At 49.4% G+C, this 26664-nt stretch overlaps 9 protein-coding genes across 10 annotated transcripts; 6 read left to right on the top strand and 3 right to left on the bottom strand.

Annotated features, from left to right (window-relative positions):
• Window positions 1-4799: 4799 nt before the first annotated feature.
• On the top strand, window positions 4800-6618 carry LOC9632461 (serine/threonine-protein kinase STN8, chloroplastic). Its single transcript, XM_002970505.2, has 4 exons — window positions 4800-5530; window positions 5588-5761; window positions 5829-6230; window positions 6297-6618. Exons 1-4 carry the CDS (start codon window positions 4931-4933, stop codon window positions 6585-6587), a joined length of 1467 nt encoding a protein of 488 aa, XP_002970551.1. The 5' UTR covers window positions 4800-4930; the 3' UTR covers window positions 6588-6618.
• Window positions 6619-6738: 120 nt separating this feature from the next.
• Window positions 6739-11325, top strand: LOC112346414 (5'-3' exoribonuclease 4-like). The gene is made up of 21 exons (XM_024675363.1): window positions 6739-7582; window positions 7639-7741; window positions 7794-7870; window positions 7918-8109; window positions 8159-8278; window positions 8332-8394; window positions 8451-8573; window positions 8629-8793; window positions 8844-8921; window positions 8969-9055; window positions 9107-9268; window positions 9318-9388; window positions 9436-9564; window positions 9615-9691; window positions 9738-9778; window positions 9831-9905; window positions 9954-10111; window positions 10166-10264; window positions 10322-10397; window positions 10448-10524; window positions 10578-11325. Exons 1-21 carry the CDS (start codon window positions 7379-7381, stop codon window positions 11224-11226), a joined length of 2826 nt encoding a protein of 941 aa, XP_024531131.1. The 5' UTR covers window positions 6739-7378; the 3' UTR covers window positions 11227-11325.
• A 902-nt stretch (window positions 11326-12227) lies between these two features.
• Window positions 12228-14626, top strand: LOC112346415. The gene has a single exon (XM_024675364.1). The coding sequence runs from the start codon at window positions 12345-12347 to the stop codon at window positions 14556-14558; it is 2214 nt and encodes a 737-aa protein (XP_024531132.1). The 5' UTR covers window positions 12228-12344; the 3' UTR covers window positions 14559-14626.
• A 48-nt stretch (window positions 14627-14674) lies between these two features.
• On the top strand, window positions 14675-16449 carry LOC9631760 (protein ODORANT1). Of its 2 annotated transcripts, XM_024675372.1 has the most exons (4): window positions 14675-15049; window positions 15229-15904; window positions 16075-16169; window positions 16234-16449. In XM_024675372.1, the coding sequence occupies exons 1-4, from the start codon at window positions 14690-14692 to the stop codon at window positions 16240-16242; spliced, it is 1140 nt and encodes a 379-aa protein (XP_024531140.1). In that variant the 5' UTR covers window positions 14675-14689; the 3' UTR covers window positions 16243-16449. The 2 variants fall into 2 exon arrangements, with proteins under 2 accessions (XP_024531140.1, XP_002970548.2); XM_002970502.2 differs by having other exon boundaries at window positions 16075-16449.
• On the bottom strand, window positions 16421-18303 carry LOC9631759 (adenylosuccinate synthetase, chloroplastic). Its single transcript, XM_002970274.2, has 4 exons — window positions 17962-18303; window positions 17094-17786; window positions 16717-17028; window positions 16421-16661 (listed from the first exon to the last, which is right to left on the bottom strand). The coding sequence occupies exons 1-4, from the start codon at window positions 18265-18267 to the stop codon at window positions 16488-16490; spliced, it is 1485 nt and encodes a 494-aa protein (XP_002970320.2). The 5' UTR covers window positions 18268-18303; the 3' UTR covers window positions 16421-16487.
• Window positions 18304-19730: 1427 nt separating this feature from the next.
• Window positions 19731-20531, bottom strand: LOC9632458 (microsomal glutathione S-transferase 3). Its single transcript, XM_002970273.2, has 5 exons — window positions 20387-20531; window positions 20238-20313; window positions 20099-20167; window positions 19940-20043; window positions 19731-19885 (listed from the first exon to the last, which is right to left on the bottom strand). Exons 1-5 carry the CDS (start codon window positions 20494-20496, stop codon window positions 19813-19815), a joined length of 432 nt encoding a protein of 143 aa, XP_002970319.1. The 5' UTR covers window positions 20497-20531; the 3' UTR covers window positions 19731-19812.
• Window positions 20532-22770: 2239 nt separating this feature from the next.
• LOC9631758 (probable glutathione S-transferase) lies at window positions 22771-23604 on the top strand. Its single transcript, XM_002970501.2, has 2 exons — window positions 22771-23101; window positions 23149-23604. Exons 1-2 carry the CDS (start codon window positions 22781-22783, stop codon window positions 23494-23496), a joined length of 669 nt encoding a protein of 222 aa, XP_002970547.1. The 5' UTR covers window positions 22771-22780; the 3' UTR covers window positions 23497-23604.
• A 1-nt stretch (window position 23605) lies between these two features.
• On the top strand, window positions 23606-24881 carry LOC112346420. Its single transcript, XM_024675377.1, has 4 exons — window positions 23606-23957; window positions 24032-24376; window positions 24453-24752; window positions 24808-24881. Exons 1-4 carry the CDS (start codon window positions 23619-23621, stop codon window positions 24853-24855), a joined length of 1032 nt encoding a protein of 343 aa, XP_024531145.1. The 5' UTR covers window positions 23606-23618; the 3' UTR covers window positions 24856-24881.
• Window positions 24882-24889: 8 nt separating this feature from the next.
• Window positions 24890-26658, bottom strand: LOC112346416 (probable LIM domain-containing serine/threonine-protein kinase DDB_G0286997). Its single transcript, XM_024675365.1, has one exon. It carries the CDS (start codon window positions 26633-26635, stop codon window positions 24983-24985), a length of 1653 nt encoding a protein of 550 aa, XP_024531133.1. The 5' UTR covers window positions 26636-26658; the 3' UTR covers window positions 24890-24982.
• Between the last annotated feature and the right edge of the window lie 6 nt (window positions 26659-26664).

The following is a 26664-nucleotide window of genomic DNA, read 5'->3' as shown; positions in this document are numbered from 1 at the left end:
CAGGCCCGACCACTAAGTCCCACGGTCCTCTGGGACTTCCTCACCACACGACTGTGTCCTTGGTCACTACCCCAGAGGACTGCTCCTCTTCCTTTCCACAGTCTGGGCCTTTGGGACAACATTTCGGAACACCGTGGCCTTACGCGAGCCACCTGGGTACTCTCCCCGCCTTCCGCCCTTGGGTGCTCTAGCCATGGGCTTAGAGCGAGGTTCCGTTGAGCCACGCCTAGTATCCAAGTAGGTAGTGCCACCCACACTTGGACTGGGAGCATCGGCCAGTCGATCTCCCAGGGGAACTAGAGCCGGCTCTTGAACACTTCACCAAACTACCCCGCTTGTCGGTCTGTGTTCACTCTAGTCTTAGACTTCCCAGTGGTCAGCTCATCACCCAACACTGGGTCTGGCCTTCTTGGGCCAAACTGGCCTTTCCTGGCCAAACTGGCTCCATTGGGCTCCAACCCCCACACTCTCCCTGCTATACTTTTGGAACCCCCCGCAGCCCCCCCCCCCCCCCTGGGGGACGATCGCTTTGGGCTTTCACCCAACTGTCTGTATTAGTATTCGGACTCAGACTCGGACTCGGACTCGGACTCAGACTCAGTCTCGGTCCCGGATTCGGACTCGGACTCGGTCTCGGTCTTGGTCTCGGTCCCGGTCTCGGTTCCATCTCAGACTCCATCTCGGACTCCATCTCGGGTCCATCTCGGACTCCATCTCGGACTCCACTTCGGGTCCATCTCGGACTCCATCTCGGACTCCATATCGGACTCCACTTCGGGTCCATCTCGGACTCCATCTCGGACTCCATATCGGACTCCATATCGGACTCCACTTCGGGTACATCTCGGACTCCATCTCGGACTCCATATCAGACTCCACTTCGGGTCCATCTCGGACTCCATATCAGACTCCATCTCAGACTCCACTTCGGACTCCACTTCGGGTCCATCTCGGACTCCACTTCAGACTCCACTTCAGGTCCATCTCGGACTCCACTTCGAACTCCACTTCGGGTCCATCTCAAACTCCAACTCGGGTCCGCCTTAGACTCCATCTCAGACACTTCCACGTGTCATGTTTTGGTTCTTTTTGGAGCCTTGCTTATTGGTTGCCTTGTGCTTGCTCCTCGAGCACTTTGTTGGGAGTTCCACTCCCGCTCTCGACCTTCCAAGTCGGAGCTTTTAGTCCAAACATGTTATGCTCGTTTGGCTTTCGCTTCGGCCACTACCACGTGGCACCCTTTTCAGCTCCACTTTGGGGGCCTAGGGATTTTGTGTCTCACAGTTATGCTCGTTAGACTTTTGTTTTGACCACTATTATGTGGCACCTTTTTGGCTCCACTTTAAGGCATAGGGATTTGTGTCTCACAGATACTTATGGTTGTAAGTCAAGAGTGGGAAGCTTCAAAGTGGTCATCACATAATAAAGATAGTGAATTTCTATGTTGATTCTATTAGGGACTTTTGGACTGAATATCAAGAGCTTTTAACTATAATAGCTCCAATCTTAAATGTGCTATGTCTAGCAAACAAGGAGGGAGTTACTTTTGGCTTGATTTTTTAAGCAATTGAAAGAATGATAGAAGGATTTGGTGGAGGTAGTAAAGAAAAGGAGATTGCTGCAAAAGTGAATATAATCATGAACTTCATTATTAATAAAGAGATTAAAGGTGAAGGTCGATGGTATATGATGCATAGTATTTTATATGGTGCAGCATATGCCTTGAATTTGACTTTTCTCCTCTAGGCTTCCAAGGGAGGCAAGCCTCGGGGGTGGCATGACTGCTTGGCAAGGGCCAGCGTCACATGGCGGCAAGAGTACATGACTTTGTACACTAAAGGAGATCTTGAGTTAGAAAGCAAACTTGATGAGCAGTTTAACATATTTAGAGGCCAAGAAGGGAGACTTATGGCAAAGCCTCTTGCATGAAGCCATGACAAAAGAAAATACCCTATTAATTAGTGTGCTTGAACTCAAAAAAGTAACACTACATGTGCTTAGCTAATGTATGTGTGCCTCTCTATATGAGAGGAATTGGAGTATTTAAAACTCAATTCAATCCAAGGCAAGAAATCCTCTCCTTTTTGCCAATCTAAAGAGGCTTATGCATATCAAGGCAAATACAAATCTTTTAGATCACTTGGAGAAAGATGGGATGAAAATGTTAGAAATTGACTTAGACAAGTTAAGTATTGAGCCTGAATGGCAAAGGATCTTAGACATTCAGCACCACATAAATGAAGAAAAACCCCTTCTTAAAGAGGATAACAATGAAAAGAGGAAGAAGAGGAAGGAGAAGATGAGGAGGAAAAAGAAGAAGAGGACCATGATGAAGAGGTGATAGAGGATAAAGATTGAGTGGTGTGTGAGTGGATTGTGGTTTGAGCTTAGTGTGGAATGTGTTTTGTGTGTTATGTTGAAATTACTTTGTTTCTTTAGGTTTTTATTTGCATTTGAAGAAAATTATGAACACGTTCGACATGATTCAAGTTTGTTGTTCAGAATGTTCACTGGCAACCCTACTTCTGACATAGTGTGTCCCTACATAAACAAACAAAACAACATATGCAACAATTTTTTATATGCTCTTCAAACGTATACTAGCATTAATAATTCTATGTAAGTAGATGCCCCCAAGGCTCTAGTTTGCAATAAGCTGCAAAACAAAACTATATCAAGAATTCAGTTTATATAGTAAAACACATTTATTATCAATCCACTAGAGTTCCATAAATGACTCCATATTGCAATGCATGCAAGGAATTGGCTTTGGACAAATACAGGCTAGAGTAGCTCTTATCACCTTGCATCCAATTCTATATCTTAATTCCCATTCATATGTGAAATCCCCCATATTGTCAAGTTCTTTTGTTATGGGAGAAGCTCTTGAAGAATCTTTTCAACCTCGATAACACTCTTTATTAGATAGATCCCTTTCCAATCTAGCAAGATTTAAGTCTTTCTCAAACTATTCATATATGTGCTTTTTACAGAAGTCTTTTTCATAGTTTTACCTAAAAAGACATGTACCTCCCCCTAGGGTAGGTTTTAACTGCCAATAACAAATTGATTGCCATATCTATTACAATAATATCTCTATTGCAAGAGTTCATTAGCAAGAAAAGTAATTAGTGACCAATTTTTTGTCAAGTATAACTTAGTTAGATTCTAAGTCTTTATCTAATTTCCATGTATTTAGTAGTCTACATCAATAGTTAGTTTTAAGTAGGCTGCACTTTATGCATTGGAAATTTAGATAATTATGCATTGAATTCTATGGTCAAAGTGGTTTTATAATGGTTAATAAGTAATATGCACTTTATGAATTTGATAGAATTCTATAGTTGAAATGGTTCTATCATAGTTGCTAAGTAGTATGTATTTTTTTCATTGGTATCTAATTTAATTCAGTGGTCAAAGTAGTTCTATCATAGTTCCTAAAGTAGTTTGCATCATTTAAATGGGTATCTAATTGAGTTTAATTGTTGAATTAGTTCTATCATAATTGCTAAGTGGAGAAGAGAGAGAATGGACAATGTGCAATGTTTACAGTAGTCGAACAGGGACGGAGAATTGCTGGTGGGCGACACATAGGTTGGAGAGACAATGAGGTGTCGGTTCATCTTCCGGGTGACAAGCTTAAAACTTTGCTACTCGTGAAAGAAGATCTTGTGTTGCGGAAACACAATTTGTTATTCCTGGATATCAATTCTTTGGTAGAAAATCCACGAAATAACGTCTATCATTTTCATCTCCTTCTTTCATGACTTGTGAGCTAAGATCACCAAATCTCCAACGTTTACAGACAGGAGAGCTCTGGTCCTTCATAAGATATGATACGCGAATTTTCCTGGTCTCTTACGCCTACACAAGCCAAACAAGAACAAGTTGGAAGTGCCCAGAATTCCCGACCAGCTTTCGAGCATACCGTTGTACATGCGGCATGGAAAACAAGTATATGCTCTCGTCTGGAAAAAGAGTTGAAACCGATAGCTGATTCGGGGGTGTCCAAGGCCATGCTTCCTTTGCATATGTCCAGCTGGCTTTATCAGATAAGAGTGATGAGTTTGAAGATGGCTTTCCGAACCTCGCATTTGATGTCACTCATAGACGAGCTCCTTCCTGCACAACTCAAGATGAAAAAATCGTTTAAGGAAATAAAAAATATTCAAGAAGAGAAAGAGAGGCAAACGAACAAGAATCTGAATCTTTTGCGTGAAACTTGGAAACTTTCGAACCCTTCATCCGGAGAAGAGTTGAAAACCGATAGCGTTCATGATCTTCAAGTTTGATGCAAGGATTCTTCGGCATTGATGATCATTGGCACAGCGACAGGTCCCCTGTTCTTTCCGAATTCCCCCTGCATCGCATCGCATTAGGATGATCTATGCTCCTTGAATATTTGGTTCTTGTGACCATCGGAGTTTGGAGCTGGGTGCCTCTCAAGAACACTTGCTTCCCTCACATATGCCCAATCTGTTTTGTCAATCGAGACAAGACTTGGATATAAGCATCAAGATCCCTAGAAAATAGTGGAGTTTGAAAATTGGTTTTCCCATCGAGCGAACCTCGCATTTGATGTCACTCGTACACCAGCTCCTGCAGCAACTCAAGCTGGAAAAAAAAAAAAAACTGAAACAACATGTCCGCAAAACAGAAAAAGAAAGAAAAGCGAGACAAACATATGGAATGCGATAGCGTTATCTTTTTTCTTCTTGGCTTTGAGTAAGAAGTAGCTGCGGTCCCGCGCCTTTTCAAATCCTAGGGCTCCAAGAACCCTAATGAAGTGTTACCGTTGGATTGGAGAATCATTTAGACCGCTTCGAAATAAACCACAAGATTCACTGCCCACCACAAACAAGTATTCATCTTATCTTAGCTGCGAATCTCTCGCGCAAGGACACCCCCAGGTATGTGAAAGATCCCAGCGATGGCGGACAGGAATTTCAGCTCCTCGGCGCTCGTCTCCACGAGCATTGGCTCCAGGAGCGTCTTTCTTGGCCGCGCCGGCCATGGGAGCCTAGGGTTTGGATTCAAGGCGCTGGGCAAATCCTTTGGCCTGGGGCGATCGTCGCGCAGGAATGTGGCGATTTGCAGCGTTGGAATCGCGGAGGTATTGACAGACGCGATCAAGAATGTGGTTCTGGAGGATGATTCCGCCAAGCAGCAAGGACTCGAGCTCTTGGATTCGTTTTCCAGGCTCCCCGATACCTCGCAGGTGGGGGTTTTGGGGGGATCTCTGCTGGGATGGATTTACCTCACTGCCAAGCCGGGAGTTTTTCTTGGTGCTGTGGATGCGTACTTCCTAGCTCCAGTCCAGGCCGTGCTGGATCGAGCTTTGGGCCGGCGCGGTCTCAAGAGAAGCGATTTCGTCGTGGGTCAGAAGCTGGGAGAGGGATCGTTTGGCACAGTTTACGCTGGAGCGATTCTTCCCAAGGATTTCCAGCAAGAGCAAGGGATTGGAAAGCGCTCGCGGCGGCTCGAGGAGTACCAGGGATACAAGAAGTTCCAGAAAGTCACACTCAAGAAGGTGAGCGTTTCACTTCTCTTGGAGCTTTGGTTACAAGCTTTTCTCGTAGTTTGCCAGGTGAAGATGGACGTCGAGGGAGCGCTCGAGAGCGGCGAGATGGAGGAATGGTTTAACTACCGCATGGCTCGCGCTGCCCCGGATGTGTGCGCGGATTTTCTCGGGAGCTTTGTGGCCGATTCTACTCGAGGACAATTTGTCGAGGGTGGTAAATGGCTCGTCTGGAAGTACGAGGTGAGCTTTGTGTCTTTTTTCTCCTTTTTTTTTGTGGTTCTTGCTGAGGAGCGTTGATCTTTTCTAGGGAGATTCAACACTCGCGGACTTCATGAAGGACAGGAGGTTTCCAGAGAATCTAGCAGAGCCTTTGCTCGGTCGCTCGAGGGAGAAAGATCCACTCAAACGCAAGGCGTTGACGATCAGGAAAATACTGCGAGAGATCCTCGTAGCGCTCAAGAAAATGCACGCTACTGGGATCGTCCACCGCGACGTCAAGCCTGCGAATCTGGTGGTGACCAACAAGGCCAAGCTCAAGTTCATAGACTTCGGTGCTGCCACCGATCTCCGCGTGGGAAAAAACTACGTGCCCGAGCGAGGCATGCTGGATCCCGACTACTGCCCACCGGAGCTGTTCGTGATGCCGGAGGAAACTCCTCGGCCTCCGCCAGCTCCAATCGCCGCACTGCTCTCTCCGATCCTCTGGCAAGTAAGTCGAGAACTTTTTCTTTGTACGTTTTCATGGCGGTGTTCTTCGTTCTTCTTCTTCTTGCAGCTAAACAGTCCAGATCTCTTCGACATGTACTCGGTCGGGATCATCTTCCTCCAGATGGCCTCGCCGAATCTGAGAACTCCAGTCGCGGTGGAAGTGATGAAGAAAGAGCTGAGCGAAGTTAACTTCGATCTAAAAGCATGGAGGAAGCGAACGCGACTGAGGCCAAACTTGGAGCTCCTGGAGCTCGGGGCTGGGAGAGGATGGGAGCTCGCGTCGAGGCTCGTGTGTGAGCGGCGAAAGAGGCTCTCGGCCGCCGCCGCGTTGCGGCACCCATATTTTCTAAGTTTCTAGTGGCACGGGGTTCGATTCCGGTCCACAAGGAGTTGGCGTGTCGGCCTACTTTCCGGCCACGTGTGTCCTTTGCTTTTCTGCCGACCAAATCCCGGTCGGCGGAAACCTGCCGCCCGGCGACCGGAAAGGAGTAAGGGGAAAGAGAAAGATGCTTGTGGTTTATAGGATTAGGGCGCCGCGTCAGTGCGCCTGGGGTTAGGGTGTGGGATCGATCGCAATGGGAGGCGACGCGATGTAGCATTTGAGGGGAAATCGATCGTCGTCGAGTGGGGGTATGCATCCAGCAGTAGGAGCGTCGATTGATCGAGCATTAGGCAGTGAGCTCTGCGCTTTCTTTCTTTCTTTTTTCTTGCTCCATCTCTAGGACAGTGTAGGAGAGAGTGCGTCTCAGCCTCCACTGGCAGCTATTCTGCCAAAATCAGCGTGTTTCTCGTCAGGTCCTTCTTCTTGAGCCCTTCTTTAGTTCCTTGTTTCCGATAGAGAGTCCGCCAGAATTTTTCCCAGACGAAGCAGCCCAGCGCACATTCTTTTCTCGAGCTTGAAAAAAAATCCCCTTCTTTGTCTTGTCTGTCCAGATAGAAAGTTTCTACCATTTTCTTCTTTCTCTCCTCTTCGCCTTTTTGTTGGTTTTCCTTCTCCCTTCGTTTGTTTGTGGACGTTTTTTAAAGTCTCCACAGGAGTGTAGTCGTGAAAGTCGTTCATCTTCTTTAGTGTTGGCAACAAAGCAGTGATCGGGGATTTGTTTAGCATAGTATATTTTGGAAGGAGACACAGAGGCAGTGATATAGAAGATGGGAGTTCCAGCATTTTATAGATGGCTTGCGGATAAATATCCCCTTATAGTCGTAGACGCAGTGGAGGCTGAGCCACGAGTAGTTAATGGGTCTACTGTACCCGTAGACAGTAGCGAGCCTAATCCTAACAAATATGAGTATGATAACCTCTACCTCGACATGAATGGGATCATTCATCCTTGTTTTCATCCAGAAGGGCAGGTTTGTTCTTTCTTTGGTCTTTTACGTTTTCCCTCGTACTGATTTTGCTGTCTCAGCCCCCTCCCGCCACCTTTGGCGAAGTGTTTAAGTGCATCTTCGACTACATTGATCGTTTGTTCGCGATCGTTCGTCCTAGGAAGCTTTTGTACATGGCCATTGGTACGATACTTTTTCTTTCGAGAAGAAACATTCTAAGCTTTTTTTCTGCCAGATGGTGTGGCTCCGCGGGCAAAAATGAATCAGCAACGATCCCGGCGGTTTAGAGCGGCGAAAGATGCGACTGATGCAGTAAGTTTGGTTTCTTTCTTGTTGGTGAAACGCTTTCCGCCTTTTAGGCTGCAGCAGAAGAGCTTTTACGCATGAAACTTGAAGACGAGGGTGAAGTATTCACGTCCAAGAAGAGCAAAGAAGCCTACGATTCCAACGTCATTACCCCCGGCACAGAGTTTATGGAGAGCCTTGCAGTTGCACTTCAGTATTATATATGTCTGCGCCTCAACAACGACATGGGATGGCGAAACATTAAGGTTTGTGAATTTTCCTGTGCTACCTTGACAGTGGTGTTCCTTTTCTTAGGTGATTCTTTCTGATGCCAATGTTCCTGGAGAAGGTGAACATAAAATTATGTCTTACATTCGTCTGGAAAGAAACCTTCCGGGATATGACCCGAACACTCACCATTGCATCTATGGTTTGGTACGTTTTTCTGCATGTATCCATTTATGAGTCTCATTTCTGTGCAATGTCAGGACGCGGATTTGATCATGCTGGCTCTTGCTACTCATGAAGTTCACTTCTCTATTTTAAGAGAGGTTGTCCGAAGTATTACGAAGACGAAAACATTCTCACTGAAACCATGGTTTTGCAGGTTGTGACTTACTCTGGGCCACAATGTTTTCGTTGCTCGCAAACTGGTCATCTTGCCGAAGACTGTCCGGGCGACGTCAAACCCAAAGAAGGCATCCCTGAAGCTCCTAAGAAGCCGTATCAGGTAATATTTGAAATCAGCGAACGATGTAAATGACTCGTGGAATTTGTTGCTACAGTTTCTTCAGCTATGGGTTTTACGTGAGTACCTGGAGTACGACATGCGCATTCCTGATCCACCATTTCCTGTTGATTTTGAACGCCTTGTCGACGACTTCGTCTTCATGTGCTTTTTTGTTGGGAATGACTTTCTTCCGCACATGCCGACCCTAGACATCAAAGAGGTATGTACGTTTCTACGTCGTTCTGATAAATTCTGCTTTGTTTTCTGCAGGGAGCCATAACTCTCTTAATGTCTATTTACAAGAAGGAGTTCAAGAATATAGGTGGATATCTCACGGAGTATGACCTGGTAAGGCTTTAGATGCACATTTAGGTAGCTTACGTTTATCGGTGCAGATAAATTACCAACGGGTCACGCATTTTATTCAGCGTGTTGGAAGCATGGAAGATGCTATTTTTCAGAAGCGAGCACGTGTTCGCCAGGTTTTGACTAGTGTTTTTTTTTGGTGTGTGTAATTAACGAGCTGGTTTCAGGCTCGCGACAAAGCTGATATCAGGTCTGGGAGGGCTACTGAAGAAGACCTTGATGACGACGATGCAGTAAAGCTTGGAACACCAGGGTGGAAGGAACGGTATTACAGGGAAAAGTTTGGAGCAAAAACAGCAAAAGAGGTCGACGAAATTCGTAATGATGTGGTAAGTATAGTGTTTTGTAGAATTCTTCTCAATGGACTTGTGGTTGCAGGTTTTGAAGTACGCAGAGGGCTTATTTTGGGTGTTTCGGTACTATTACAGCGGGGTTTGCTCGTGGCGCTGGTAAGTGTAGGCATTTCTGGGAAATGTCACTAAGATTTCTTCTGCAGGTATTACCCGTACCATTATGCTCCTTTTGCATCTGACTTGACAAAATTGGATGAATTGGAGCTAACGTTTTTTCCTGGCGAACCATTTAAACCGTTTGAACAGCTCATGGGGGTGCTTCCCGCAGCAAGGTTTGATATTTTCTTTTTGTACTTGCTAAAATTCAACGGATTGTCTCCAGCGCGGATGCTCTACCAAAAAACTATAGGACACTGATGACTGATCCAAGCTCGCCAATCATTGACTTTTATCCCATAGGTTAAAAGTGATATTGTTTTGTGGTTCTGACGCCTATCCTATGCAGATTTTGAAGTTGACATGAATGGGAAACGCTTTGCTTGGCAGGTATTACCAAATTCTCTGCTCTACTAATCATACATACTCACGCATTTTGTAGGGCGTTGTGAAACTTCCTTTCATAGATGAGAACCGCTTGTTGTTGGAAACGAAGAAAGTGGAGCGGACTTTGACGGTTAGTATTGTGGTGATGTTTGAATCGTATTAACTCGCCATCTACCAGGAACAAGAATCTAGAAGAAATTCAAGCAGTTCCGACATGCTCTATGTACATTCTAGTCATCCGCTTGGTCTCGTTGTGATGCTCTTGTATGAGCGGTGTGCATTTCTCTCGGATGAACAAAAAGCTAGGGTAGTGGAGGAGATTGACCCAACGATAAGGTTTGTACGATGGCTTGTGTCAGTGTCAAAACTCATCGTACCTGTTTTGTATAGTGGGGGGATGAACGGGTTCCTTACACCGTGCAAGGATGGGATTCGTGCATTAATCGGCTCGCCCGTGACAGGCATGCTAAGCATAAAAAACACTGCTGTGTAAGTTATGGATTTCTTATGAAGGTTATGTGACTTACGTGGTATGCTGTTACGCAGTGCTGTTATATTCAAACCTCCCCGGTTCCACGAACACATTGCGAAACCACCTCCAGGCGTCATCATGCCGCCAAAGGTTAGTAGAAGATAGATTCATGGCTCACAATTTTGTCCGCTGTTACGCAGACTGTTCACCAGGACGACGTCAAGGATCAGCCTCTGTGGCACGAAGAGAATGGTCGAAGAGACAACGTCGTCAACAGGTAACTGTTACTTCGCAAGCCAGACTTCTAAGACCCTTTGTCTATCGCTCCAGGCCTGCAGTCTCCGGTGCTATGTCGGGGATGAGACTAGGCGATGCTGCTCGGCGTCTCGTAAACAGCAACTTGCCAAGCAGGAGCAGCACAAGCAGCAACGCACGCCCATCGTCTCCCAACAACACGGGAATCCTTAGCATGCCAAACAACTCGTACCAGCAGCCACCGCCGCCGCCACAGTTCTCCCGTCCGCGTCCAGCGGGTCCTCCAGGCTTCGACGGCTTCCCTCCAAATCCCGTCTATCCACCTCCAGGCTCCTACGGCAATCCGCCACCTCCATTCTACAGGCCGCCGCCATTCGCAAATGGTCCGCAGATGATTTCCAGGCCTTCTCCGGGGGTGCCTGGAAATGCTCCAGGATTCATGGGAAGAGGTGGCGGCGGCGGCGGCGGCGGTGGTGGCGGTACCGGTGGCGGTGGTGGTCACCAGATGCAATATCAGCATCCTCAACATCATCATTTCCAGCAGCAACAGGCGCCTCCAATGCCTCCGAGTGCTTGGGCGGGATCTCCGAGAGGGCCGCCTCCTCATTTTGGCCAGCCTCCTCCTCCTCCGATGGTCTACCATGGTAATGGAGGAAGAGGCCGAGGTGGTCCTGGTAATAACAGGGGCTTGGTCCAAGGCAACCGTGGACATGGTGGATACTGATGTCTTCTCTTTGTTCTTGCTTTCATCATTTCGCAGTGTGTGTAGCTTTGTATGATATCTGTGAAAGAAATTACGAGTAGACCATTGGGGATTCCATCTGATCTTGGGCAGTGGGATAAGGCTCGTCACTAAAGTCGAGTCAAGAGGGACCTTTTTCTTTGTTTTTGCTTTCATCACGCTTTGTTCTTACAGTATGATTTATACGTGAAAGATTGATATGTAGAAGTTAACAACGGATCTGGAATTCAAATTTCGAAAGCAAAGTTGGCGAGTCGAAGCCAAATCCACAAAGACGACCACTACCAAAGCGCCAGTCACCTAACACGAAAAGGGCTCCAAAGAAGATCAAGCAGCTCGAAACGAGCGCGTGTGAGCCGGTCAACGCGGTCAAGGTCTCGAGAAAGGTGGTGGCGCTGGTCAACGCGAGACGGCGAGAGCCACTACCGCAGTTCCTCGACTTTAGCATCGTCCAACTGCCTCCCAGATCAGATGGAATCCCCAACGCTGTAACTTTTTATTTAGGTCAAAAGACCGTTAACTTGCATTGAATTTCGCTTAACGTCGAGTCGGGGAAGCTCGGGAAAGCATCTTCTCCGCCAGATGCACACCTCCTCGGGCCTTTTGAGCCTTTTCTCTGCGTTTGGTTTCACAAGTCCTGGGAGAATTTGCTGAGAAGAATCACTCCGTGACACTTGGATCTCGTGTCGATCGTCACTGGCTCTTGTTATGAAACGGCAAATAAGTGAAAATACCCCACCAGAATTTGCACGCTAAAGATCCAAGGAGATTCCAAGCATGATGCGCGACGTTGAAAACCATTTTTACGCGCTTCTACCCCAAAAAAGTCGAGTTGAATCTGCACCGTCCATCTAAGTATTTCCCCATGGCACGCGGTCAGCGCTGGAAAGTATAACGAGACGAGACACGGTCAATGCTTTTCTAGGGCAAAAATCTTTACGCGCGATCATTCTCTTGTTCTTGCCAAGTGAGGTAAGCCCCCAAAATCCGGGGAAAGGTGAGGAGGAAATCCAGGTGCCCGAGTGGATGAGCGCGGCCAGAATCGTGGCGAGGGGGGCAAGACGGATCGCATTGACGGCGCTGGCCAATCCCCATGGAAAATGGAGGATTCCATCGCTTGCAGCTTCGAGCTGTCGGCGCTCACAGAGAAGCTGTGGCACGCGAGCGTGGCGGCCAAGATCCGGCGCCGCCAGTGCCGCGCCCTCCACCTCCGCTGCTCCCAGATCGATGGCTACGTGCTGGCCTGGAAGGCCGGCGGATCCAGGGCCGAATTCGTGGCGCGCGCCGGCCCGGCAATGCTGGAGATGGTGAAGATCTTCAAGCACGCGCTCAAGCTGGTGGGTGACTGTGGCGGCGCTCGCTGCTGGCTCCAGATGGCGGCGGCGCGGCTCCACACCGGCGAGGAATTCCGGGCAGTGCTCGAGGATCTGGAGGAGGTCGTGGAGGCCGTGAGCGCTAGGGTTTTGATTGGCGGCGGCGGCGGCGGCGGCGGCGGCGGCGAGATCCTGCGCCACAAGTGCCTCGAGCACCAATCCTTCGTGCGCGAGGAGCTCCTGGGCGCGGAGGCGCGTGAGCGCGAGAAGATGGTGGCGGCGCTGGAGCATCGGGTCCGCGAGGCGGGGGACCCGGTGAGCGCCCACGCGCTGGAGCGGCTGAGGCAGGGCGGCGGCGATACGGCGGCGCCGCCGATGCTCCGCCGGGCGGACGTGACGTGGGAGCCGGCGGACAAGCTCGGGCAGGGCGCGTCCGGGACGGTGTACCGCGCGGACTGGCTGGGACAGGCGGTGGCCGTCAAGGTCTTCAAGCGCGACGACGTCACGTTTGAGAGGGAGGTGGCGGCGCTCGTCGCGCCACACCCCCACGTCCTCCAGGTGATCGGCTACCTGGGCGCTGGCGATGGCGATCCGGTGATCGTGATGGAGCTCATGCGCATGGATCTGCGCCGCTTCCTCGACGCTGGCGGTGGCGGCGGCGCGCCCTTCCACCTCGCCGTCGACTTGCTCCTCCAGATCGCCCGCGGTACGCGATTCCTCCACGACCACGGCGTCGTCCACCGCGATCTTAAGCCGCAGAACGTCCTGGTGGACTTTGACGGCGACGACCGGCGGATGGTCAACGTGCTGCTGACCGACTTCGGCATCGCGAGGACCGGCTTTGACAGCATGGTCAACGACTTGACCAGCCTCCGCGGCACGCCGCGGTACATGGCGCCCGAGATGATGGCGTCCGCGGCGGCGGCGCTGGGCGGCTACTCGCGCAAGGTGGACGTGTACAGCTTTGGCGTGCTGTGCTCTGAGGTTCTCACTGGATCGCCGCCGTTTGGAGACAAGCGTTGGCTCGGGATCAATGAAGTCAGGGAGATGGTCGACTCCGGGAAGAGGCCGGAGCTCCCGGCATCTTGCCCCGGCGAGCTCCGCGATCTCATTACGCGCTGCTGGAGCGCCGACGCCGAGTCCCGCCCCGCCTTCTCGGAGATCGAGCGCGAGCTCGCCAGCATCAAGAGGAAGCTCTTGGCGTGGAACCTCACGGAGAGCAGCACCACCGCGAGCAACAACAACACGACGAGCTCTAGCAGCAGCAACAGCGTCAGCGTCAGCGTCGTCCACCACGACGATCGATCCAGCGTGGTTCTTCCCGGCGTGGAGGAGCTGCGGCTGCGAGGGGCGCCGGTGGTTGGCGGCAACCTTGGCGTCCGGTTGCGGGCAGTGAACGGTGCCGCGTTCGTCCTCTGCCAGTGGATCTGCGAGGGCGAGAGTGGAATGGCTCATCAGCCACCGGTGCTGGTTCCAGTGATCACCGCGGCCTCGTCTTCTTCCATCCCGGAGCTCACCCGCACGATCACAGCCGCGGAGTACCGGAAGAAGCTGGTGCTCCAGTGCCTGCCGCTCAGCTCCGCGATGCGTCCCGGGATCGTGGCCAGGAAGTCGAGCAGCAGGGTTGGGCTTGGCGGCGAGCTCCAGGAGACGATCGAGAGGAGATACGCCGACGGCCAGGCGAGCTTCAAGGTGGTCCAGCTGCGCCCGCGGTGGTGGGAGTCGACGGGGAAGCTCTTCATCAATCGCCAGGACTATCTCCTGTGGTGGGGGCAGGGAAATCCCAAGAACGTCCGCTACTCCTTCTCGGACTCCCCACAGGGGCGCGAGCAACCGGCCCCGCTCCAGCTCTCGCCCGCGGGGCCGATGCTGTGCGATCTCCGGAGGAGCGACGGCAGCTCGTGCGTGATCAAATTCACGGCGCAATCCACCCGCGACGCGGCCGTGCTCACGATGATGTACTTCTGGGAGCGGCGCCATGAATCCATCTCGGCGCGGTAGAGAGGAGGGAATCGATTTCAAATGGGAAGCATATTCTTTGGCGGGCATATTCGCGCTCGTTGTGGGAATCTTCTCGTTGGGGTATATTCGCTCAAACTCAAGGCCAGCAGATCAAGAACTCGCGGAGTCTCATGGGCGATCCAATGCAAGGAGGAGGAGTGGCGGCGGCGGCGGCGGCGGCATTGGAGCTCTGCGAGGAGGGAAGAGGAAGGGGAGGAGGCGGCGGCGCGGTGAAGGGATTGAAGAAGGGGCCGTGGACGCCGAGCGAGGACGCGGTTCTTGTGGCCTATGTCCACAAGCACGGCGAGGGCAACTGGAACAATGTCCAGAAGAACTGCGGCCTCTCGCGCTGCGGCAAGAGCTGCCGGCTGCGGTGGGCGAATCACCTCCGCCCCAACCTCAAGAAGGGCGCCTTCACCCCCGAGGAGGAAAGAACCATCATCGAGCTCCATGCCAAGCTCGGCAACAAGTGGGCGAGAATGGCGTCACAGGCAAGCTCTTTTTCCATCTCTCTCGAGCTCTCGAGCTCTCTCCTCTTCTCTGCGATCTTTCTCTCCCTCTCCCTCTCGCTCTCTCTTCTTGCATTCTTTGCTTCTTTCCTTGTCTCTATGCTGTGATGAATGATATCTCATCTCATCTCTCTTTCTTTCTTGGCTCTTTTGTTGTCTAGTTGCCCGGAAGGACTGACAACGAGATCAAGAACTACTGGAACACGAGGATCAAGCGGAGGATGCGAGCGGGGCTGCCGGTCTATCCCCCGGACCTCCAAGACTTGTGCTCCAATCTTGCTCGCGGCGGCCATCACCGGAAAGAAGCGCAAGAAGATCATTATCTTGGTCATCACCACAACCAGGTGGTGGTGAGCAGTAGCACCAGCAGCAAGAGCAGCAATAGCAACAACAGCAGCAGGAAGAGCGGCGGCATCTTGATCGCCGCCGCCAAGAACAGCCACGACCATTCTTCCTCGATCGCCACCTCGTCCTACTACAACGACGATGGAGCTCGAGGCGATGACCATCACGACGACTTTGCCGCTGCTTATCACCACCACCGTCTTCTCGAGCAGATCAACCAGCAGCACCAGCAGCAAAGCCAGCCGGAATCCACGAGCGAGAGCTATGGATCCAACAGCGGTGGGAGCGGCGGCGGCGGCAACTTCTTGCGTGATGTCTTGTTCCACCAAGACCATCAAGCCCAGCGCGATCACGATCACCACTCCCCGGACGAGCAGCCGCTGGTCTACGGCAAATCCAGCGCCGCCAACGAGGAAGGAATCTATCAGCTGAGGCTCTTCGAGGTGTGGGACGAGGACCAGGTGGAGCAAACCACCACCGCCACCACCTTCCGTAAGTTCGTGAGTTTCTCGAGTGATTGATTCCCTAGTTTTCTTGATTCTTTCATCCTCCGGCCACTCGTTCTAGTTTGCTTCGATTGATTCACAGTTCTCTTGCTCTCTGGTTGCTAGTTTTATCTGATCGATCGCTGTGATAAAGCTCTCACTTTGGTGAACTTCCAGGGGGTGGATTGGTGTACCCGGACGAGGATTTCTACGCGCTGCTGGAGCTCGAGTCGCAGATGCCGGGGCCACCGCCGGAGCTCATCCCCGTGCCTGTAAACCTTTTAAGTTACAGCAGCGGCTTGAATCACCCGGCTAACTTGGCTCTCATGTTTCAAGGTGAGATGATCCCGGCTCTAAACTCGCCGTCCACCACGCAGCTCAATTGCTACCCGTGCCTCTACAACCGAGACGAGCTCCCGGATCTCTACCAGCAGCAGCAGCAGCAGCTCATGTGGGACTAACACACACTGATTTATTTGCCATACATTCTTTCTAACCCACCATTGATACTACACAAACTTTCTTCGGAAATGAAGAGAAAGTTTATTAAAACTTTGGTTTCTTAGCATACAAAATTCTTGGTCGCGACTTCAATCGCGCACGATCAGTGCGTCTCGGCCAGGCCCAACTCCGATAAACTGGACTTTGATGCCAACCAGTTCCTCTATCCTTTGAACGTAAGCTTTAGCGGCTCCTGGCAGATCCTTGAACTTTCGCACGGAGCTTATGTCCGTCTGCCATCCAGGGACCGTCTCATACACAACCTGGAAAAAAACAATCGCTTGTCAGCTATCTAGATTGAAACACGAAGAAATTTACCTTGACTTTCTCCAAGAAGCTGAGATCCGCGGGAAAGGATGGGACGCTCTCGTCTTTCGGTCCCTTGTACGCGATGCCGAGCTTGATCTCCGGGAGATTCGACAGCACGTCCAGCTTGGTGAGATTCAGCGACGTGAATCCATTGATCTCGCATGAATAGTTGAGGGCAACAACGTCCAGCCATCCACAGCGACGCGGTCTCTTCGTCGTCGTGCCAAACTCATTTCCCGTCTCTCGCAAGCTCTGCCCAAGCTCACCGAATGCCTCGGTTGGATATGGCCCAGCTCCAACTCTAGTTGTATAAGCCTTCGCCTGCGAAATCACAAAACGAGTTAACAAAGCACTGAAGACGAGTAACGGAGAAGCGGAGAGCTTACCACTCCAATGATGTCACCGAGTCTCTTTGGTGCGATTCCAAGCCCTGTACACACTCCACCGACAGAAGGATTCGAGGACGTCACAAACGGGTAAGTCCCAAAGTCGACATCCAGCATTGTTGCCTGGCCTCCCTCAACCAGTATCTTCTTCTTATCATGGTAAGCCTGATTGATCAAGTAAACCGTATCAGCAATGTAAGGCCCAAGCTTCTCAGCGAAGTCCCTGTACCTTACCACCTCCTCCTCTAACATGGACTTATCATACGTGAACTTATCAAACCTGGCAGCGGCATCCTCGAGCAAGATTTCTAGCTTATCTCGGAACGTACTCATGTCGAGCAAGTCTCCCACTCGGATTCCATTCCGGGTGGCTTTGCTGGCGTAGCAGGGGCCGACGCCGCGTTTAGTCGTCCCAATCATGGACCCGGCGAGCTCGGCTTCTCTAAGCGCGTCGACGGTCCGGTGGAAGTCGAAGAGGAGATGAGCACGGTCGGAGACGCGGATCCTCCCCTCGCAGGAGATTCCCTTGGCTTCCAGCTGCTTGATCTCCTCGAAGAGCTTGGGGAGATGGACGACAACACCGTTGCCTACCATACATACTGTGTCGCGCTGAAGGATTCCAGAGGGTACGAGGTGGAGAGCAAACTTATCGCCCTTGTCATCGTAGATGGTATGACCAGCATTGTCGCCGCCCTGGAACGAAGAAGGATCGTCAGGAAACACAGCTCATCCAGCCAAAAGGAAACAAGAACGAAGGCACAAGCAAAGAAAAATCTAAGAGATTCACACGAGCGAAGATTCGCACGAGCAAAGAAAACCCACAAGAAATCTAGGAGAAGAACCTTGGCTTTCCTCTATACATTTTTACCTGACATCTCGCAACAATGTCGTAGTGCCTGGCCAGGATATCAACGAGCTTGCCCTTGCCTTCGTCGCCCCACTGGGTACCAAGGACCGCGCAGACCTGGCCGAGACTGGAATAGGGATCCGCAATCTTCGCCTTGGCGACGTCGGATTGCTGCTGCCGCTGCTGCACTGCCTGCGCATTGCACAAAACCCTCCCTCTTGCCGATCCCAGCAGCCTTAGCTGATGATTCCTGCGCCCCCTGCGCGGCTGCGAGCTCGATCCCAGCCCCGCCAAGCCCGACGCCTGCATCGCACAGACGGAATCCATGAGCTCCTGTTTCCCAAAGCCCTAAAAAGTGAGCTTCAATCAAACGGTCGTAAGCAGATCAACGGTCTATATTTTTAAGTATATTCTCTATGCATCAAACCTTTAACTTTAGGACTAATAAACTAGTGAGTCTATCTATCTCTGCTGCTAATAGGGAGGGTCGGTTGACATAATGTTTAGAAATTTCTTGTTGATGTTCACTTTCTGCTAATGGAAGTGTGCTAAAGCATGGGTGGCAATTAGTGGGCTGGAGAGAAAAGTGGATTATAAGTATTTATGGGTTTAAGAATTTGACTATTGTGCTATGGCAATCTAAAGTACCAAAAACTCAATTTTTATTCTAAATTATTCTTTAAATGTTGCTATCCAATTGCCACCACATAATGACATTATATAAGCAAACTTTATGTTGTCCCTGTGTCTAATGTTATAATAGCACTTTCAACAGCTGTCAAGGTGGCAAAGTATTGTACATGGTAAATCTTAATTCAAACCATGGCATGTGGTGTTATAAATGTCCTAAGAGAGAATCAAGTAAGATCTCACTCACGGTGCAATTCAGCTGCTCCTTCAGGTGTGTTGTGGGTTATGGCTAGCAAGCCTATCTAGAAAGATGTATAGTTGGGTAAGGCAGTTGAACTTCCACAAAACTCTTTGGGAAATTTTTTGTTAATAGTTCACTCTCTACCAATAGAAGAGTGGGCACTCATTGGCAGGTTGGAGAGAAGAGTAGATTGCAGCAGCTGGATTGTCATGGGTGAGCTCACTCTTTGTTGCCACAGCTTACAGCAAAACTAAACACAAAGCTAAAGTGAATACCAGAGGGATAAAACAAAAAAGAAAAACTGAACTCATGTATTTGTGCCTAAGTTGCTCTAGTTCTTACACTAGTGTGGCGGAGCTGAACGCCACCCACACTCCAAACAATAAATGGAATTAATAGAAGTTTGTGAATTAAATAGTTACTTATTTGAGTAAAATTATTGAATACAACTAATGTTGATATTTTTATATTAAGGTAAATTTAATTTTGTGGTATTTTACCCCTTGAGCAATCTAGTATGGTTTATAAGATTTTTAAAATTTTTAGCTGCTATAAATTATAGCTTCTATTTTTAATAAACCTTGTCAAAAAGCAATAACTGGAGAAATGGTCAATATAGTGGTTTTTATAAATGAAGAATTATTACTATAGTGGTAAAAGAGATACAACAAAAAATTGAAATAACTTTTAATTAGATATATATAATGTATATTTTTATTCAAAACAATTAATGGATGGTTATCAATGATAGTGGAAGTTTAGTTATTAATGTTCTTTAATAATTTAATTATTTGTATCTTATCCTCAGCACAATGGAGAATTGCCATAATCAACTACTGAAACAGATCTCACTTGACCAGTAATAATTAACAATAACACTAGCAATAACAAGCCTATTTGAAACACACACTCTCTCTCATTAGTAGTTATATTTCCTTTATATTTTCATTTATAATTTGAGAACGATCAAAACACTCCATGTATTTTGCGAGCAAAAACTTCTAAAAGAGTAATCCTATACCAAACAAAAAGGTGCACACTAGAAGTCCCAGCAGGCCAATGAAAGAAAACTTCCTGCACGAATCAAACATCCAAAAATCGTCCAAGATTGATAAATCGGAAGAATACCCAATGGATAGCCTGTTGTCTGGAATGCCGGTAGAGTAGCCCGTGAAATAAAAGTAGCGAGTCACAATGTACAAAGCTCCAAACAGTGCTGCCACAATCGGGTACTACATCCATGGAAAAGCAAAATGTTAGATTGGACCTACAAAGTTCCATCACTACCTTAAGACCTCCAAGGAGGAGCAGAGTGAGAAAGAGTGGCATGAGTTCCAGAGTGTTTTGGTGACCCCTCTGTGCAAATGAAGCAGAAAAAACGATTCAATCAAGAAGAAATGTTACACCAGGAAGAGCAGAGGAAAACCTGGACACAATTGAACAGCTTGGCCTCCTTGTTCTCGCTCTCAAGAGCATACAGAGTTGGGTAAGGCACCTTGTAGCTGGAAACAAAGAGAAATCAAGCAAAACAAGTAGAAAACCATGGGCGAGCCCCAAATCCACTCAATTACTCACCGCTTCCGTGCCTTGCCGACCTGCAACATCATCCACACGTTGAGAACAAACTTTGCCACAACGATCAACACCACAAATCCATAGCTGCTGCTCAGCTCCACAGTCGCCATTGTCTTCTCGCTTTCTACGCCAAAGAAATGCTGCCCTAAATAGTTTCTAGATTTTATATTATTGTGACTTAACATAAGCCTCATAGGTATTAGTGTTCCATTAGATAAGTCTAGCGCTGTTCTTGCTTACATGCATGGACTTGCAGGAACCTTGGTCAAAACATGATCACTGGTACACTTCCAGCGGAATAGAGGAAAGAATACTCTAGATTTGGACATTGGGATTCTTGGGTGAGACTCGACCAAGATTGGATTAATAAGCTTCTCTGCTTTTGTTCTGCCGTCTTTGCTCGCCCTGCGAGAGCTCTTCATGGTTTTGATAGAACCGTGAATCCACCACACAGCTTCTCGAGAGCACGAAGCTCTCGAGAAGGCTGTTTGTTGGACAAACACGTATTGCAAAAGCAAGCAAGATACTTCGTTCTAATTACTTGAGATTCAAGAGATTTTCCTCTTTTATTCTTGCTTTCATCACATGCAGCTCCTGCCAAGGATTTGAGAGCTTCATTCATGAGTGTTAGGGAGACCCTCCAAAAACATGTATTATTACTTGAGTGAGTGTAATTTAAGAGTATCCAAAGAGTTAACTAGGGATTCCATCTGGGCACTAGTAAACTGAGACGACTGGCGCAGTTCCTTGACTTTAGTGACGAGCATCGTTCTACTGCATCCCAGATGAGCGGGACAAAACAATCCAGAGCGGCACCAAAATCCACAAAGAAGACCACCTCCAAAGAAGACCAAGCAGCTCGAAATGAGCGAGTGCATGAACATCTAGTGTGAGCCATTCAACATTGGGCTTTGATCTCCTTGGACGAGCACTAGAGCTGCCCACCTTAATCCTCACCATTATAGGACTTAGAAGGCTCTTGGTCCTCGCTCCTTGTTTTCTTGATGGCATGCTCTTCTTGGCGATGCTTCTAGATAGAAAGGCACTACAGTCCCAATAGAATATTCCTTTATATTTTTTTTCCAAGATAACTTAAACCACCCAAAAGTCAATACTGAAAAATAGATACAAATTTTTTTTTAAAAAAAACAGTTAAGAATTAAATTGAATATAACATACTTGTGCCTCTTTTTTTTTCTTGTTGTAGATACTAAGTATGTTTTTGTTGTAAATGTTACAAAACAAAACTATAAAACCATTAAAATATAGAAATATTTAATTTAGGCTAGTTTTCTCATAACTTGCAAAATAGAGATATTTAAAAATACCTTTCCTTGACTAAACCTTAGTTTGTGATTCCAAAACTATATCCATACTCATTATGATACTTTTTAACTTCCTGTATAAAGTTAATGTTCCTTAAGACATTTAGTTTGCAACTGAACGATCGGGTGGGACATGCCTATAAAGGCCATTGAAAAGAAACCTTTCTCGTTGGATCCTCCAAAAGGAATGCTGCCGTAAAAGATTCTTGGTATCTTAAATGTATATCTAATAATTGAGACTGATTTGTATTTAACTCTGGCTGGCCTGCGTGTTTTCTTGCGAGGAGATGTCAAGCAATGGAGATGCTCCTCTCGATTGTTCAAGCGCGAGTCCCTTTATTCTCAGATCAATCCAAGTTATTGTTACGGCCCTTGCCTTCGGCCTCATATTTGGTGACAAGCTAAAATATTACTCTGAACAAGACACTCTTGCACTTGGAGAAGGAACCAGGTATAAGACCATGATCAAATTTAGTCTCACCATTTGTTTTGTAGGTTTGCTGGGACTATGAATGTCGTAGCTTGTGTGTATGCAATTGGAAGCCTGGTATGGTTGATCTTGGCAAGAGGAAAGAAGCCCAGCGTTGTCACTGCCAGTATCATCTTCACTCTTGATCAGGTGTGAGCTTTGATTTGCCAGATAAGGCTTCGATTGATAAGAGCCTCGTTCTCACAGATTCTAGCATATTTACTGATAGCCAGTTCTTCCGCTGCTACCGTGGGTGTCAAACTGGTTGACGATGTCGTGTATGCACTTCTCGGTGAGAAACTCTCGACCGGATCCACCGTGACTGCTGGAGTGGCGATTGGATTCGTAAGCTTCGCTGCATTTGCTCTATCGACTTTGCTCGCCCTGCGAGAGCTTTTCATGGTTTTGATTTTGGAGAACCGTGAATCCACCAGGAGAGCTTCTCGAGGGCACGAACCCAGCGCTCCTCCAGCGGACGTCTCGGAATCTCAATCCAATCTTCACTTAGTGACAACGCAGGCGTGACTTGCGAGGCTTGACTTTCGCGCACAAACGTTTTAAAAATTTAAAATTCTTTTCTAGGGTTTTGAGTTCCTGGCTATGGCGGATGAGAGCGTGAAGCTGCTGTGTGTGTGGTCCAGCCCCTACTCCATGCGCGCGATGCTGGCGCTGGAACTCAAGTCGATCCCCTACGAGCGCGTCGAGCAGGACGTGAGGAGCAAGGGCGAGCTGCTGCTTCGATCCAATCCCGTGCACAAGAAAGTCCCAGTGCTGATCCACAACGGCAGGCCAATCGCGGAATCCAGCGTCATAATAGAGTACATCGACGAGCAGTGGCGCGATCACGGCGATGAGATTCTTCCCAGGGATCCATACGCTCGAGCGCAGGAGCGATTCTGGGCAGATTTCGTGGAGAGGAAGGTACGGTTGATCGATTTTACCCTCTTCTCGCAATTCGTTTGCTCTAGATCTTTGCAGAATCGGCGAATGTGGTGTTCCGGGCCACCGGGCAGGAAGATTTCCTCGCCAGCTGCGGCATTCTCGAGGAGGAGCTGCGCAAGAGCAATCGCGCGCCCTATTTCGGTGGCGCGAAGCTCGGGCTCGTTGACATTGTCCTCGTCTCCACCGCGCTCTGCTCCAAATCGCTCGTCGAGGTCGGGGGCCTGAGGCTGCCATCGCGCGACGCCTGCCCGCGATTCCTCGCCCTCCTCGACGCGATCCGGGAGCACCCGCTGGTGCGCTCGTCGCTGCCATCCCCGGACAAACTCCGCGACTTCTTCGCCACGGCAATGCCATGGATAAAAAGCTTATCTTAAACCCAATGTGGGCGTTGATGCTTTTAATGGCGCGAGCTAAAGATTTCTCCGCAAGAATCGACCGCTTTTGGGGGCCATAGAAGTTTAAAAGAAAAAGTTGGCGAAGCTTTGTGTAGGGCAACATGTGTATCACCAAGGAGTGCGCCGATCCCACGGAGCCGGGGGTGTGGTGGCGGGAGGATGATCAATGGGTCCAGTATCCACCGGACATCGCTCTCAGCATCAAGCTCGCGAAGTCCAAGCTCGATAGTAGCAGTAGCAATCCCGCCGATGGTAAGAAACAAGGTGGCGAGGCCAAGGATGTGGAGATCGGGTTCCACAACTCCACCAAGTATCCGAACGGCATGCCATACAAGATCGACCTCGAGAGAATGCACCAGGTCAACGTGAGGTCTGGGTACCGCCGCGAGATCAAGATTGTTCTCAAGGAAGGCGAGCAGACCACCATCAAGCCAGACGAGGTCCTCGTTTGAGTTGACTTTTTTTTGCTGTGCCGCTGACTTTTTGGTTTTTGGTTTTTTGTTTCTTTTCCCAGGTGAAGGTGCTAGAGAGTAATAAGAGCCGCGCGTATCCAACCAAGCCGGGGGTGTGGTGGCTCGACAATCATAAGAAATGGGTCCAGTATGAACCGGACATTGCTCTCAGAATCAAGCTCGCAAAGTCCAAGCTCGAGAGTAGCAAGCGCGCTGGTGGCAAGAAACAAGGCGGTGAGGCCGATGATCAGCTGGAGGCTGCCTTCACCTCTGCCAAGTATCCAAACGGCGTGCCATACAAGATTGACCTGGAGAGGATGGAGCAGGTCAACCTGATGACTGGATATCGCCGTGAGATCAAGATTGTTCTCAAGGAGGGCGAGGAGACCACCATCCAGCAAGACGAGGTCCTCTTTTTCTCCTGCTGGTCAACGTGGTTGACTTGTATTTTGCGTTGCCATTGATTTTGGTTCTTTTTTCCAGGTGAAGGTGCTCTTCACGAATGATAACAGCATGGAGATGGCGCGGCTCGACAAGCCAGATGCTCGGGTGGTACTCCAGGCGGCGACGCGGGGGCGAAAGAGGGCGAGGGTGACGCTCGCGTCAACGGGGGTCGCCGCTGACTATTGGATGGTCAACTTTGCGACCATGAAAGCCACCGGGTATAGGAGCGGCTGCCTCATGGACAGGGCGGTCGCGACTCTTTCGCTGGCGATTGACTGCCCCTGGAATCCGGAGGTGGTCAAAGCTAGAATGGACGCTCGCAAAACCCTCCAGAAGCTGGTAAGAGTTGCTTTAATCCCTGCTCGCTTATCTAACGAATTTTTTCGTTGCCAAGGTTGCTGAAGAGATGCCAAGGATGGACGCAGCCAACACTGGCGATTAATCTCATTCTTTTCCTCTGAGCTTTGGTCAAAATCTTTCTATTGTCATTTTGTTCTTTCTATTGTCATTGTCATTCCCTGATTTTTACATCCAATATAAAGATCATTTACATCGATATAGTCTCTATCCTACCAAGTATTCCGGGTTGGAATGTGGTCCAATCCATTTTGGGAAGGACTGGATTCCAAAAAATGGCGAATCAGAAGCACTGCTAAGTTCCTCCTGTAAGAATCCTTGAAGTCGATCGTGCTTCTCTGGCTCTGGCTGGCCTTGGAGATCACCATGGAGCAATCGCCCACCACCTCGACGCTCACGTCTCCACGAACAAACTGGCCGCGGAAGTTCTTGGTGCTTCCCATATGCCACACGAGATGGTAGTCGGTGTGGCAGAGGTTGAGCTTGATCTTCCGGCGGTCGACGGTGATGTCGAAAGCAACGTGTTCCTTCCTCAAGTGCCTCTCCATCTCCCTCGCCATCGCCGGATCTTGCGAGACGAGAGCTCCGTGAGTGAAGCGAGCCTGTTGCCTTGGCACGATCTTCCCATCGACCAGAGCCAGCGGCAAGCAAATCACGCCAACGTGCCGGTCGAGATCGTCGGGAGTGATGGTGTAATCGCTCGAAGTCCCTGATGTGAGCGAGACTTTCCAGGATAGCTGGGGCTCCTCGGACTCTAGATCTCTGTATCTTTGCCACCCAACCACGCAGAAGCTCGTGTCGTTCACGTACTGCCAAGTTGCTGTCGATTTGCTTCCCACCGTGTTTGCTCCAGTGATTGCCAGGTTTTGGATCCCAGCGGCTTGGATCTCAGAGGCCGGCGCAGCTTCTCCCGGGTCCGTGCTAGCGGGGCTTCCAGCCAAGAGCTCTTCTTTGATCTCCCAGAGTTTCTCGTAGATCACCTCGAAAGTCGGTCGGTTCTTCGGCGAAAAATCCCAGCACTGCGTGATGAGCTTCTTGAGCTTCTGGTGGCAAGACTCTGGAAGCGAAGGTCTCTCTCCGCGCCGCAATCGCTCGATTCGTTCCTCCCTTGTTAGAGGGACCGTCAGCTCCAGAGGCTGTCCAGACACAATCTCGGAGCAAGCGATCCCAAAGCTGAAGACGTCCACGCTGAAGCCATAGCCGGGATCCTGTCCGGAGGTTATCCCAGCGAGAACTTCCGGGGCCATGTAGCTGACAGTTCCAACGGGACAAGTGTTGTCTCCCAGAGGATCAAAGCGTGGCTTTGAGTGGCCAAAGTCCGCCAAAGTGAGCTCCAGATACTGGACGTCGATCATGATGTTCTCGAGCTTGAGGTCTCGGTAGCAAACGCCTTTGCCGTGCAGGTAAACCATCGCACCAGCGATCTGGATCAGAAAGTCCACCGCTTGAAGTTGCGTGATCGGGCCGGAAGAGTGAAAGTATCTCTTTAGATCGCTGTTCTTCTCCTCCATGACGAGGAGTTTCTCCTTTGTTTCCGGAACCTCGGACTCTCCCAAGACTTGTATCACGTTCGGGTGGGACGGCTGGAAGTGCTGGAAGACCCCGGCCTCTCTGCAGTAGCGAAAACCATCGCCACACTTCTTCACTGCCACTGCTTGTCCCAGCCAGTTTCCTTTTTGCACGAGAGAATTCGCGTCACCCAACACGATTCCACTCAAGAGCAGCGACCTTGGATCGATGAAATAGATTCTCTCGGTGGAATCCAGCTTCTGCGAGAGAGCGTCGAGCATGATCTTCCTCCCCCCTTGAACAAACAGCTTTATGCGCGAGCTTCTCTCGGCCTCCACCTTGAACTTAAGTTCCATTCTATCGGTGCCAGCCGCCTCTTCCAGCA

The sequence above is a fragment of the Selaginella moellendorffii genome, unplaced genomic scaffold (assembly GCF_000143415.4).
Source record: "Selaginella moellendorffii unplaced genomic scaffold, v1.0 SELMOscaffold_14, whole genome shotgun sequence".
In the NCBI taxonomy this organism is placed as follows: Eukaryota; Viridiplantae; Streptophyta; class Lycopodiopsida; order Selaginellales; family Selaginellaceae; genus Selaginella; species Selaginella moellendorffii.
Note: the sequence above shows the minus strand (reverse complement) of the source record. Positions and strands in the feature narration are given on the sequence as shown.

What these genes read in the sequence shown, in the direction of transcription:
- LOC9632461 (XM_002970505.2), top strand. Translation starts at nt 4,931, where the DNA reads ATGGCGGACAGGAATTTCAGCTCCTCGGCGCTCGTCTCCACGAGCATT. An exon ending in AGAAAGTCACACTCAAGAAG is followed by an intron (nt 5,531 to 5,587) that starts GTGAGCGTTTCA and finishes GTAGTTTGCCAG; the next exon opens with GTGAAGATGGACGTCGAGGG. An exon ending in GGCTCGTCTGGAAGTACGAG is followed by an intron (nt 5,762 to 5,828) that starts GTGAGCTTTGTG and finishes GATCTTTTCTAG; the next exon opens with GGAGATTCAACACTCGCGGA.
- LOC112346414 (XM_024675363.1), top strand. Translation starts at nt 7,379, where the DNA reads ATGGGAGTTCCAGCATTTTATAGATGGCTTGCGGATAAATATCCCCTT. An exon ending in ACCATTGCATCTATGGTTTG is followed by an intron (nt 8,279 to 8,331) that starts GTACGTTTTTCT and finishes GTGCAATGTCAG; the next exon opens with GACGCGGATTTGATCATGCT. An exon ending in GCGTCATCATGCCGCCAAAG is followed by an intron (nt 10,398 to 10,447) that starts GTTAGTAGAAGA and finishes GCTGTTACGCAG; the next exon opens with ACTGTTCACCAGGACGACGT.
- LOC112346415 (XM_024675364.1), top strand. Translation starts at nt 12,345, where the DNA reads ATGGAGGATTCCATCGCTTGCAGCTTCGAGCTGTCGGCGCTCACAGAG.
- LOC9631760 (XM_002970502.2), top strand. Translation starts at nt 14,690, where the DNA reads ATGGGCGATCCAATGCAAGGAGGAGGAGTGGCGGCGGCGGCGGCGGCG. An exon ending in GGGCGAGAATGGCGTCACAG is followed by an intron (nt 15,050 to 15,228) that starts GCAAGCTCTTTT and finishes TTTGTTGTCTAG; the next exon opens with TTGCCCGGAAGGACTGACAA. An exon ending in CACCACCGCCACCACCTTCC is followed by an intron (nt 15,905 to 16,074) that starts GTAAGTTCGTGA and finishes GTGAACTTCCAG; the next exon opens with GGGGTGGATTGGTGTACCCG.
- LOC9631759 (XM_002970274.2), bottom strand. Translation starts at nt 18,267, where the DNA reads ATGGATTCCGTCTGTGCGATGCAGGCGTCGGGCTTGGCGGGGCTGGGA. An exon ending in TCGGTGACATCATTGGAGTG is followed by an intron (nt 17,029 to 17,093) that starts GTAAGCTCTCCG and finishes GTGATTTCGCAG; the next exon opens with GCGAAGGCTTATACAACTAG. An exon ending in GCTTCTTGGAGAAAGTCAAG is followed by an intron (nt 16,662 to 16,716) that starts GTAAATTTCTTC and finishes GTTTTTTTCCAG; the next exon opens with GTTGTGTATGAGACGGTCCC.
- LOC9632458 (XM_002970273.2), bottom strand. Translation starts at nt 20,496, where the DNA reads ATGGCGACTGTGGAGCTGAGCAGCAGCTATGGATTTGTGGTGTTGATC. An exon ending in AGCTGTTCAATTGTGTCCAG is followed by an intron (nt 20,168 to 20,237) that starts GTTTTCCTCTGC and finishes TCATTTGCACAG; the next exon opens with AGGGGTCACCAAAACACTCT. An exon ending in GACAACAGGCTATCCATTGG is followed by an intron (nt 19,886 to 19,939) that starts GTATTCTTCCGA and finishes TGATTCGTGCAG; the next exon opens with GAAGTTTTCTTTCATTGGCC.
- LOC9631758 (XM_002970501.2), top strand. Translation starts at nt 22,781, where the DNA reads ATGGCGGATGAGAGCGTGAAGCTGCTGTGTGTGTGGTCCAGCCCCTAC. An exon ending in CAGATTTCGTGGAGAGGAAG is followed by an intron (nt 23,102 to 23,148) that starts GTACGGTTGATC and finishes CGTTTGCTCTAG; the next exon opens with ATCTTTGCAGAATCGGCGAA.
- LOC112346420 (XM_024675377.1), top strand. Translation starts at nt 23,619, where the DNA reads ATGTGTATCACCAAGGAGTGCGCCGATCCCACGGAGCCGGGGGTGTGG. An exon ending in CCACCATCAAGCCAGACGAG is followed by an intron (nt 23,958 to 24,031) that starts GTCCTCGTTTGA and finishes TTCTTTTCCCAG; the next exon opens with GTGAAGGTGCTAGAGAGTAA. An exon ending in GCAAAACCCTCCAGAAGCTG is followed by an intron (nt 24,753 to 24,807) that starts GTAAGAGTTGCT and finishes TTCGTTGCCAAG; the next exon opens with GTTGCTGAAGAGATGCCAAG.
- LOC112346416 (XM_024675365.1), bottom strand. Translation starts at nt 26,635, where the DNA reads ATGGAACTTAAGTTCAAGGTGGAGGCCGAGAGAAGCTCGCGCATAAAG.